Source organism: Salvelinus fontinalis, chromosome 39 (genome assembly GCF_029448725.1).
Source record: "Salvelinus fontinalis isolate EN_2023a chromosome 39, ASM2944872v1, whole genome shotgun sequence".
In the NCBI taxonomy this organism is placed as follows: Eukaryota; Metazoa; Chordata; class Actinopteri; order Salmoniformes; family Salmonidae; genus Salvelinus; species Salvelinus fontinalis.
This window is the reverse complement of record NC_074703.1, coordinates 3,553,079-3,565,864: the sequence shown is the minus strand read 5'-3', so window position 1 is coordinate 3,565,864 and position 12,786 is coordinate 3,553,079. Positions and strand designations below refer to the sequence as shown.

Sequence of the window (12,786 nt, the reverse complement as noted above, 5' to 3'; positions counted from 1 at the left end):
GGGAGGCTGGGTTAAGGTCAGGAGGCTGGGTTAAGGTCGGGAGGCTGGGTTAAGGCTGGGTTAAGGTCGGGAGGCTGGGTTAAGGCTGGGTTAAGGTCGGGAGGCTGGGTTAAGGTCGGGAGGCTGGGTTAAGGTCGGGAGGCTGGGTTAAGGTCGGGAGGCTGGGTTAAGGTCGGGAGGCTGGGTTAAGGTCGGGAGGCTGGGTTAAGGTCAGGAGGCTGGGTTAAGGTCGGGAGGCTGGGTTAAGGTCGGGAGGCTGGGTTAAGGTCGGGAGGCTGGGTTAAGGTCGGGAGGCTGGGTTAAGGCTGGGTTAAGGTCAGGAGGCTGGGTTAAGGCCGGGAGGCTGGGTTAAGGCTGGGTTAAGGTCGGGAGGCTGGGTTAAGGCTGGGTTAAGGTCGGGAGGCTGGGTTAAGGTCGGGAGGCTGGGTTAAGGTCGGGAGGCTGGGTTAAGGTCGGGAGGCTGGGTTAAGGTCGGGAGGCTGGGTTAAGGTCGGGAGGCTGGGTTAAGGTCGGGAGGCTGGGTTAAGGTCGGGAGGCTGGGTTAAGGTCGGGAGGCTGGGTTAAGGCTGGGTTAAGGTCAGGAGGCTGGGTTAAGGTCGGGAGGCTGGGTTAAGGCTGGGTTAAGGTCGGGAGGCTGGGTTAAGGCTGGGTTAAGGTCGGGAGGCTGGGTTAAGGTCGGGAGGCTGGGTTAAGGTCAGGAGGCTGGGTTAAGGTCAGGAGGCTGGGTTAAGGTCAGGAGGCTGGGTTAAGGTCAGGAGGCTGGGTTAAGGTCGGGAGGCTGGGTTAAGGTCGGGAGGCTGGGTTAAGGTCGGGAGGCTGGGTTAAGGCTGGGTTAAGGTCAGGAGGCTGGGTTAAGGTCGGGAGGCTGGGTTAAGGCTGCGTTAAGGTCGGGAGGCTGGGTTAAGGCTGGGTTAAGGTCGGGAGGCTGGGTTAAGGTCGGGAGGCTGGGTTAAGGCTGGGTTAAGGTCAGGAGGCTGGGTTAAGGTCAGGAGGCTGGGTTAAGGCTGGGTTAAGGTCGGGAGGCTGGGTTAAGGTCGGGAGGCTGGGTTAAGGTCGGGAGGCTGGGTTAAGGTCGGGAGGCTGGGTTAAGGCCGGGAGGCTGGGTTAAGGCCGGGAGGCTGGGTTAAGGCCGGGAGGCTGGGTTAAGGTCGGGAGGCTGGGTTAAGGTCGGGAGGCTGGGTTAAGGTCGGGAGGCTGGGTTAAGGTCGGGAGGCTGGGTTAAGGTCGGGAGGCTGGGTTAAGGTCGGGAGGCTGGGTTAAGGTCGGGAGGCTGGGTTAAGGTCGGGAGGCTGGGTTAAGGCTGGGTTAAGGTCAGGAGGCTGGGTTAAGGTCGGGAGGCTGGGTTAAGGTCAAGAGGCTGGGTTAAGGTCAGGAGGCTGGGTTAAGGTCGGGAGGCTGGGGTTAAGTTCGGGAGGCTGGGTTAAGGTCGGGAGGCTGGGGTTAAGGTCGGTTAAGCTGGGATAGAATCCACTGTGTTCAACCAGGCCACAGTATTGCTCATTTACTTTACTTTCTAGTCAGTTAGCCAAGCCATGTTTCATTCTCCTTTCGATTATACTGGGGATTTACTGATTATACGGTGACTGAGTTTATCAGGAAGGGTATAGGAGATGTTGTACCCACTGTGACTATTAAAACCTACCCTAACCAGAAACCGTGGATAGATGGCAGCAGTCATGCAAAACTGAAAGCGTGAACCAACGCATTTAACCATGGCAAGAGGACTGGGAATATGGCCGAATACAAATAGTGTGGTTATTCTCTCTGCAAGGCAATCAAACAGGCAAAACATCAGTATAGAGACCAAGTGGAGTCACAATGCAACGGCTCAGACACAAGACTTATGTGGCAGGGTCTACAGACAATCAGGGACTACAAATGGAAAACCAGCCACGTCGTGGATACAAACATCTTGCCTCCGGTTAAGCTGAACACCTTCTCCTCTCGCTTCGAGGATAATACAGCGACGCGGCCCACTACCAAGCACAGCGGGCACTCCTTCTCCGTGGCCGACGTGAGTACGACATTTAAACGTGTTAACCCTCGCAAGGCTGCCAGCCCAGACGGCATCCCTAGCTGCGTCGTCAGAGCATGCACAGACCAGCTGGCTGGAGTGTTTACGGGCATATTCAATCTCTCCCTATCCCAGTCTGCTGTCCCCGCATGCTTCAAGAGGGCCACCATTGATTCTGTACCCAAGAAAGCTAAGGTATCTGAACTAAATGACAATCTGTCATCATGAAGTGCTTTGAGAGACTAGTCAAGGATCATACCACCTCTACCTTACCTGCCACCCTAGACCCAGTTCAGTTTGCATACCACCTCAATAGATCCACAGACGATGCAATCGCCATCGCAACGCACACTGCCCTATCCCATCTGGACAAGAGGAATACCTATGTAAGAATGGTGTTCATTGACTATAGCTCAGCATTCAACACCATAGTACCCTCCAAGATCATCATTGCGCCCTGTGCAACTGGGTCCTGGACTTCCTGACGGGCCGCCCCCAGGAGGTGAAGGTAGGAAACAACACCTCCACTTCACTGATCCTCAACACTGGGGCCCCACAAGGGTGCGTTCTCAGCCCTCTCCTGTACTCCCTGTTCACCCACGACTGCGTGGCCATGCACGCCTCCAACTCAATCATCAAGTTTGCAGACGACACAACAGTAGTTAGGCTTGATTACCAACAATGACGAGACAGCCTACATGGAGGAGGTGAGGGATCTGGGAGTGTGGTGCCAGGAAAATAACCTCTCACTCAACGTCAACAAAACAAAAGGAGATGATCCTGGACTTCAGGAAACAGCAGAGGGATCAACCCCCTATCCACATCGACGGGACAGTAGTGGAGAAGGTGGAACGTTTTAAGTTCCTCGGTGTACACATCACTGACAAACTGAAATGGTCCACCCACACAGACAATCTCAAGAGGCTGAAGAAATCTGGCTTGGCACCTAAACCCACAAAATTTTACAGATGCACAATTGAGAGCATCCTGTCGGGCTGTATCACCGCCTGGTATGACAACTGCACCGCCCTCAACCGCAAGGCTCTCCAGAGGGTGGTGAGGTCTGCACAACTACCTGCCCTCCAGGACACCTACAGCATCCGATGTCACAGGAAGACCAAAAAGATCATCAAGGACAACAACCACCCGAGTCACTGCCTGTTTAACCCGCTATCTTCCAGAAAATGTCAGTGAAGACACTTGCCAGTTGGTCAGCGCATGCTTGCAGTACACGTCCTGTACACGTCCGCATGCTTGCAATCCGTCTGGCACTGCGGCCTTGTGAATGTTGACCTGTTTAAAGGTCTTACTCACATTGGCTGTGGAGAGCGTGATCACAGTCATCCGGAACAGCTGATGCTCTCATGCATGTTTCAGTGTTACTTGCCTCGAAGCGAGCATAGAAGTAATTTAGCTTGTCTGGTAAACTTGTGTCACTGGGCAGCTCTCGGCTGTGCTTCCCTTTGTAGTCTGCAATAGTTTGCAAGCTCTGCCACATCTGATGAGCATCGGAGCTGGTGTAGTAACTGCTGCTCGCTAACCTAGATGCTGCTCGCTAACCTAGCTGCTGCTCGCTAACCTAACTGCTGCTCGCTAACCTAGCTGCTGCTCGCTAACCTAGCTGCTGCTCGCTAACCTAGCTGCTGCTCGCTAACCTAGCTGCTGCTCGCTAACCTAGCTGCTGCTCGCTAACCTAGCTGCTGCTCGCTAACCTAGCTGCTGCTCGCTAACCTAGCTGCTGCTTTAACTGCTGCTCAAATAGAGAGTTCCTGAGAGTCTGCCTGTCTGTCTGTTCAGAAGCAAGAGGAGAGGGGAGAGGATGAGGAGAAGAAGGAGGAGCAGGAGGAGAAGAAGAGGAGCATGCAGAGGAGAAGAGGAGCAAGAGGAGAAGAGGAGTGTTACCGGTGTCCCAGTGTTCATAGCAGACAGTAACCTCTGTCTCCACCTGTCTTTTCCCGCCGTCACGTCCTCCTCCCGCTGCACAGGCTGCAACACAGAGCATGGCTGAACACAGGATACAAACACAGCCGACACGCATGCCTTCCCACCCTCCAACCAATTCCCCCCAACCAACAGTGGTTAGGATCATGGTATCATCATCCCAGTATGTTGAATCAGCACAATGTGTTGATGTGAAGACATGGGGCAGCTCCAACAGGCCTGGAGAGAGACAGCGGCTCTGCATGGGGCAGCTCCAACAGGCCTGGAGAGACAGACAGCGGCTCTGCATGGGGCTGCTCCAACAGGCCTGGAGAGACAGACAGCGGCTCTGCATGGGGCTGCTCCAACAGGCCTGGAGAGACAGACAGCGGCTCTGCATGGGGCTGCTCCAAAAGGCCTGGAGAGAGACAGCGGCTCTGCATGGGGCTGCTCCAACAGGCCTGGAGAGACAGACAGCGGCTCTGCATGGGGCTGTTCCAACAGGCCTGGAGAGACAGACAGCGGCTCTGCATGGGGCTGCTCCAACAGGCCTGGAGAGACAGACAGCGGCTCTGCATGGGGCTGCTCCAACAGGCCTGGAGAGACAGACAGCGGCTCTGCATGGGGCTGCTCCAACAGGCCTGGAGAGACAGACAGCGGCTCTGCATGGGGCTGCTCCAACAGGCCTGGAGAGACAGACAGCGGCTCTGCATGGGGCTGCTCCAACAGGCCTGGAGAGACAGACAGCGGCTCTGCATGGGGCTGCTCCAACAGGCCTGGAGAGACAGACAGCGGCTCTGCATGGGGCTGCTCCAACAGGCCTGGAGAGAGACAGCGGCTCTGCATGGGGCTGCTCCAACAGGCCTGGAGAGACAGACAGCGGCTCTGCATGGGGCTGCTCCAACAGGCCTGGAGAGACAGACAGCGGCTCTGCATGGGGCTGCTCCAACAGGCCTGGAGAGACAGACAGCGGCTCTGCATGGGGCTGCTCCAACAGGCCTGGAGAGACAGACAGCGGCTCTGCATGGGGCTGCTCCAACAGGCCTGGAGAGACAGACAGCGGCTCTGCATGGGACTGCTCCAACAGGCCTGGAGAGACAGACAGCGGCTCTGCATGGGGCTGCTCCAACAGGCCTGGAGAGACAGACAGCGGCTCTGCATGGGGCTGTTCCAACAGGCCTGGAGAGACAGACAGCGGCTCTGCATGGGGCTGCTCCAACAGGCCTGGAGAGACAGACAGCGGCTCTGCATGGGGCTGCTCCAACAGGCCTGGAGAGACAGACAGCGGCTCTGCATCCCACCCCCCCATCTCAACTCAGTCCCCCTTCTACCAGTAGAAAGCTGGTGTTTGTACATTAGAACCCACAGCTGGTGATTGTACATTAGAACCCACAGCTGGTGTTTGTACATTAGAACCCACAGCTGGTGATTGTACATTAGAACCCACAGCTGGTGATTGTACATTAGAACCCACAGCTGGTGTTTGTACATTAGAACCCACAGCTGGTGTTTGTACATTAGAACCCACAGCTGGTGTTTGTACATTAGAACCCACAGCTAGTGTTTGTACAGTAGAACCCACAGCTGGTGTTTGTACAGTAGAACCCACAGCTGGTGTTTGTACATTAGAACCCACAGCTGGTGTTTGTGCATTAGAACCCACAGCTGGTGTTTGTGCATTAGAACCCACAGCTGGTGTTTGTGCATTAGAACCCACAGCTGGTGTTTGTGCATTAGACCCCACAGCTGGTGTTTGTACATTAGACCCCACAGCTGGTGTTTGTGCATTAGAACCCACAGCTGGTGCTTGTGCATTAGAACCCACAGCTGGTGCTTGTGCATTAGAACCCACAGCTGGTGTTTGTACATTAGAACCCACAGCTGGTGTTTGTACATCAGAACCCACAGCTGGTGTTTGTACATCAGAACCCAAAGCTGGTGTTTGTACATCAGAACCCACAGCTGGTGTTTGTACATCAGAACCCAAAGCTGGTGTTTGTACATCAGAACCCAAAGCTGGTGTTTGTACATCAGAACCCACAGCTGGTGTTTGTACATCAGAACCCACGGCTGGTGTTTGTACATTAGAACCCACGGCTGGTGTTTGTACATCAGAACCCACAGCTGGTGTTTGTACATTAGAACCCACGGCTGGTGTTTGTACATCAGAACCCACGGCTGGTGTTTGTACATTAGAACCCACGGCTGGTGTTTGTACATTAGAACCCACAGCTGGTGTTTGTACATTAGAACCCACAGCTGGTGTTTGTGCATTAGAAACCACAGCTGGTGTTTGTACATTAGAACCCACAGCTGGTGTTTGTACATTAGAACCCACAGCTGGTGTTTGTGCATTAGAACCCACAGCTGGTGTTTGTACATTAGAACCCACAGCTGGTGTTTGTACATTAGAACCCACAGCTGGTGTTTGTACATTAGAACCCACGGCTGGTGTTTGTACATTAGAACCCACAGCTGGTGGTTGTACATTAGAACCCACAGCTGGTGTTTGTACAGTAGAACCCACAGCTGGTGTTTGTACAGTAGAACCCACAGCTAGTGTTTGTGCATTAGAACCCACAGCTGGTGTTTGTACATTAGAACCCACAGCTGGTGTTTATACATTAGAAACCACAGCTGGTGGTGTACATTAGAACCCACAGCTGGTGTTTATACATTAGAACAGCTGGTGGTTGTACATAGCAACAGATCAAACACCAGTTTAGGGTTTTAAATCCGGAGGGGAGTAACATATTAAATCCTGAGGGGAGTAACATATTAAATCCTGAGGGGAGTAACATATTAAATCCTGAGGGGAGTAACATATTAAATCCTGAGGGGAGTAACATATTAAATCCTGAGGGGAGTAACATATTAAATCCTGAGGGGAGTAACATATTAAATCCTGAGGGGAGTAACATATTAAATCCTGAGGGGAGTAACATATTAAATCCTGAGGGGAGTAACATATTAAATCCTGAGGGGAGTAACATATTAAATTCAGAGGGGAGTAACATATTAAATCCTGAGGGGAGTAACATATTAAATCCGGGGGGGAGTAACATATTAAATCCAGAGGGGAGTAACATATTAAATCCGGGGGGGAGTAACATATTAAATCCTGAGGGGAGTAACATATTAAATTCAGAGGGGAGTAACATATTAAATCCAGAGGGGAGTAACATATTAAATCCAGACGGGAGTAACATATTAAATCCAGAGGGGAGTAACATTAAATCCTGAGGGGAGTAACATTAAATCCTGAGGGGAGTAACATTAAATCCGGGGGGGAGTAACATATTAAATCCAGAGGGGAGTAAAATATTAAATCCAGAGGGGAGTAAAATATTAAATCCTGAGGGGAGTAACATATTAAATTCAGAGGGGAGTAACATATTAAATCCTGAGGGGATTAACATATTAAATTCGGAGGGGAGTAACATATTAAATCCGGGGGGGAGTAACATATTAAATCCTGAGGGGATTAACATATTAAATCTGGAGTGGAGTAACATATTAAATCCGGAGGGGAGTAAAATATTAAATCCTGAGGGGATTAACATATTAAATTCGGAGGGGAGTAACATATTAAATCCTGAGGGGATTAACATATTAAATCTGGAGTGGAGTAACATATTAAATCCGGAGTGGAGTAACATATTAAATCAGGAGGGAAGTAACATATTAAATCCTAAGGGGAGTAACATATTAAATCCTGAGGGGAGTAACATATTAAATCCTGAGGGGAGTAGCATATTAAATCCTGAGGGGAGTAACATATTAAATCCGGGGGGGAGTAACATTAAATCTTGAGTTGAGTAACATATTAAATCCTGAGGGGAGTAACAGATATCCACCTCAATCTTCTTCTTCTTCTTCTTCTTCTCATTCTTCTTCTCCTTGTTCTTCATCATCTGTCTCTTCTGGAGCAGGACGGTTTCATACTTGGGCCTCGGGTGGTCCTGGGGAGAGAGAGATCTGTTGATTTAGTCTGATGGTCAGAGTCAGTGATGAGGACCTGGACTGGTATCAGCTGGGGTGTAGTATAGTAACCTGCCCATTAAGGAGTGGAGTATAGTAACCATTAGGAGGGAAGTATAGTAACCATTAAGGAGTGTAGTATAGTAACCTGACCATTAAGGAGTGGAGTATAGTAGCCAGTAAGGAGTGGAGTATAGTAACCATTAAGGAGTGGAGTATAGTAACCTGCCCATTAAGGAGTGGAGTATAGTAACCTGACCATTAAGGAGTGTAGTATAGTAACCTGCCCATTAAGGAGTGGAGTATAGTAACCATTAAGGAGTGGAGTATAGTAACCATTAAGGGGTGTAGTATAGTAACCTGACCATTGAGGAGTGTAGTATAGTAACCATTAAGGAGTGGAGTATAGTAACCTGACCATTAAGGAGTGGAGTATAGTAACCTGCCCATTAAGGAGTGGAGTATAGTAACCATTAAGGAGTGGAGTATAGTAACCATTAAGGAGTAGAGTATAGTAACCATTAAGGAGTAGAGTATAGTAACCATTAAGGAGTGTAGTACAGTAACCTGCCCACTAAGGAGTGGAGTATAGTAACCTGACAGTTAAGGAGTGTAGTATAGTAACCATTAAGGAGTGGAGTATAGTAACCTGACCATTAAGGAGTGGAGTATAGTAACCATTAAGGAGTGGAGTATAGTAACCTGACAGTTAAGGAGTGTAGTATAGTAACCATTAAGGAGTGGAGTATAGTAACCTGACCATTAAGGAGTGGAGTATAGTAACCATTAAGGAGTGGAGTATAGTAACCTGACCATTAAGGAGTGGAGTATAGTAACCTGACCATTAAGGAGTGTAGTATAGTAACCATTAAGGAGTGGAGTATAGTAACCTGACCATTAAGGAGTGTAGTATAGTAACCATTAAGGAGTGGAGTATAGTAACCATTAAGGAGTGTAGTATAGTAACCATTAAGGAGTGTAGTATAGTAACATGACCATTAAGGAGTGTAGTATAGTAACCTGACCATTAAGGAGTGTAGTATAGTAGCCTGACCATTAAGGAGTGTAGTATAGTAACCATTAAGGAGTGTAGTATAGTAACCTGACCATTAAGGAGTGTAGTATAGTAACCATTAAGGAGTGTAGTATAGTAACCTGCCCATTAAGGAGTGTAGTATAGTAACCTGACCATTAAGGAGTGTAGTATAGTAACCATTAAGGAGTGGAGTATAGTAACCTGACCATTAAGGAGTGGAGTATAGTAACCTGACCATTAAGGAGTGTAGTATAGTAACCATTAAGGAGTGTAGTATAGTAACCTGACCATTAAGGAGTGTAGTATAGTAACCTGACCATTAAGGAGTGTAGTATAGTAACCTGACCATTAAGGAGTGTAGTATAGTAACCTGACCATTAAGGAGTGTAGTATAGTAACCTGCCCATTAAGGAGTATAGTAACCTGACCATTAAGGAGTGGAGTATAGTAGCCATTAAGGAGTGTAGTATAGTAACCATTAAGGAGTGAAGTATAGTAACCATTAAGAAGTGAAGTATAGTAACCATTAAGAAGTGGAGTATAGTAACCATTAAGGAGTGTAGTATAGTAACCTGACCATTAAGGAGTGTAGTATAGTAACCATTAAGGAGTGTAGTATAGTAACCATTAAGGAGTGTAGTAAAGTAACCTAACCATTAAGGAGTGTAGTATAGTAACCTGACCATTAAGGAGTGGAGTATAGTAACCATTAAGGAGTGTAGTATAGTAACCTGACCATTAAGGAGTGTAGTATAGTAACCATTAAGGAGTGTAGTATAGTAACCATTAAGGAGTGTAGTATAGTAACCTGACCATTAAGGAGTGTAGTATAGTAACCATTAAGGAGTGTAGTATAGTAACCTAACCATTAAGGAGTGTAGTATAGTAACCTAACCATTAAGGAGTGTAGTATAGTAACCTGACCATTAAGGAGTGTAGTATAGTATCAATTAAGGAGTGTAGTATAGTAACCATTAAGGGGTGTAGTATAGTAACCATTAAGGGGTGTAGTATAGTGACCATTAAGGAGTGTAGTATAGTAACCATTAAGGAGTGTAGTATATTAACCATTAAGGAGTGTAGTATAGTAACCTGACCATTAAGGAGTGTCGTATAGTAACCATTAAGGAGTGTAGTATAGTAACCTGACCATTAAGGAGTGGAGTATAGTAACCATTAAGGAGTGTAGTATAGTAACCTGACCATTAAGGAGTGGAGTATAGTAACCTGACCATTAAGGAGTGTAGTATAGTAACCTGACCATTAAGGAGTGGAGTATAGTAACCTGACCATTAAGGAGTGTAGTATAGTAACCTTACCATTAAGGAGTGGAGTATAGTGACCTGACCATTAAAGAGTGTAGTATAGTAAACTGACCATTAAGGAGTGTAGTATAGTAACCTGACCATTAAGGAGTGTAGTATAGTAACCATTAAGGAGTGGAGTATAGTAACCTGGCCATTAAGGAGTGTAGTATAGTAACCATTAAGGAGTGTAGTATAGTAACCTGACCATTAAAGAGTGTAGTATAGTAACCTGACCATTAAGGAGTGTAGTATAGTAACCTGACCATTAAGGAGTGTAGTATAGTAACCATTAAGGAGTGTAGTATAGTAACCATTAAGGAGTGTAGTATAGTAACCATTAAGGAGTGTAGTATAGTAACCTGACCATTAAGGAGTGTAGTATAGTAACCATTAAGGAGTGTAGTATAGTAACCTGACCATTAAGGAGTGTAGTATAGTAACCTGACCATTAAGGAGTGGAGTATAGTAACCTAACCATTAAGGAGTGTAGTATAGTAACCTAACCATTAAGGAGTGTAGTATAGTAACCTGGCCATTAAGGAGTGTAGTATAGTAACCATTAAGGAGTGTAGTATAGTAACCTGGCCATTAAGGAGTGTAGTATAGTAACCATTAAGGAGTGTAGTATAGTAACCTGACCATTAAGGAGTGTAGTATAGTAACCATTAAGGAGTGTAGTATAGTAACCTGACCATTAAGGAGTGGAGTATAGTAACCATTAAGGAGTGTAGTATAGTAACCATTAAGGAGTGTAGTATAGTAACCTGACCATTAAGGAGTGTAGTATTGTAACCATTAAGGAGTGTAGTATAGTAACCTGACCATTAAGGAGTGTAGTATAGTAACCATTAAGGAGTGTAGTATAGTAACCTGACCATCAAGGAGTGGAGTATAGTAACCATTAAGGAGTGTAGTATAGTAACCATTAAGGAGTGTAGTATAGTAACCTGACCATTAAGGAGTGTAGTATAGTAACCATTAAGGAGTGTAGTATAGTAACCATTAAGGAGTGTAGTATAGTAACCTGACCATTAAGGAGTGGAGTATAGTAACCATTAAGGAGTGAAGTATAGTAACCTGACCATTAAGGAGTGTAGTATAGTAACCATTAAGGAGTGTAGTATAGTAACCATTAAGGAGTGTAGTATAGTAACCATTAAGGAGTGTAGTATAGTAACCATTAAGGAGTGTAGTATAGTAACCATTAAGGAGTGGAGTATAGTAACCTGACCATTAAGGAGTGTAGTATAGTAACCATTACGGAGTGGAGTATAGTAACCATTAAGGAGTGTAGTATAGTAACCTGACCATTAAGGAGTGTAGTATAGTAACCTGACCATTAAGGAGTGGAGTATAGTAACCTGACCATTAAGGAGTGGAGTATAGTACCCTGACCATTAAGGAGTGTAGTATAGTAACCTGACCATTAAGGAGTGTAGTATAGTAACCTGACCATTAAGGAGTGTCGTATAGTAACCATTAAGGAGTGTAGTATAGTAACCATTAAGGAGTGTAGTATAGTAACCTGACCATTAAGGAGTGTAGTATAGTAACCATTAAGGAGTGTAGTATAGTAACCATTAAGGAGTGTAGTATAGTAACCATTAAGGAGTGTAGTATAGTAACCATTAAGGAGTGTAGTATAGTAACCATTAAGGAGTGTAGTATGGTAACCTGACCATTAAGGAGTGTAGTATAGTAACCTGACCATTAAGGAGTGTAGTATAGTAACCTGGCCATTAAGGAGTGTAGTATAGTAACCTGACCATTAAGGAGTGTAGTATAGTAACCATTAAGGAGTGTAGTATAGTAACCATTAAGGAGTGTAGTATAGTAACCTGACCATTAAGGAGTGTAGTATAGTAACCCGATCATTAAGGAGTGTAGTATAGTAACCATTAAGGAGTGTAGTATAGTAACCATTAAGGAGTGTAGTATAGTAACCATTAAGGAGTGTAGTATAGTAACCATTAAGGAGTGTAGTATAGTAACCTGACCATTAAGAAGTGGAGTATAGTAACCATTAAGGAGTGTAGTATAGTAACCATTAAGAAGTGTAGTATAGTAACCATTAAGGAGTGAAGTATAGTAACCATTAAGAAGTGTAGTATAGTAACCATTAAGGAGTGTAGTATAGTAACCATTAAGGAGTGTAGTATAGTAACCATTAAGGAGTGTAGCATAGTAACCTGACCATTAAGGAGTGTAGTATAGTAACCATTAAGGAGTGTAGTATAGTAACCTGACCATTAAGGAGTGTAGTATAGTAACCTGACCATTAAGGAGTGGAGTATAGTAACCATTAAGGAGTGTAGTATAGTAACCTGACCATTAAGGAGTGGAGTATAGTAACCTGACCATTAAGGAGTGTAGTATAGTAACCATTAAGGAGTGTAGTATAGTAACCATTAAGGAGTGTAGTATAGTAACCATTAAGGAGTGTAGTATAGTAACCTGACCATTAAGGAGTGTAGTATAGTAACCATTAAGGAGTGTAGTATAGTAACCTGACCATTAAGGAGTGTAGT

General features: G+C 46.2%; 1 protein-coding gene across 1 annotated transcript in view; it reads right to left on the bottom strand.

The window, feature by feature from the left end:
- Nucleotides 1–12,786, bottom strand: part of ano2b (anoctamin 2b) — a gene marked incomplete at its 5' end in the record, with an annotated part of 119,668 nt that overhangs the window by 74,668 nt on the left and 32,214 nt on the right. The window contains 2 exons of the mRNA XM_055905278.1: nucleotides 3,917–4,000; nucleotides 7,792–7,896. Of these exons, the coding sequence (XP_055761253.1) occupies nucleotides 3,917–4,000; nucleotides 7,792–7,896 (189 nt within the window). The remainder of the gene's footprint in view (nucleotides 1–3,916; nucleotides 4,001–7,791; nucleotides 7,897–12,786) is intronic.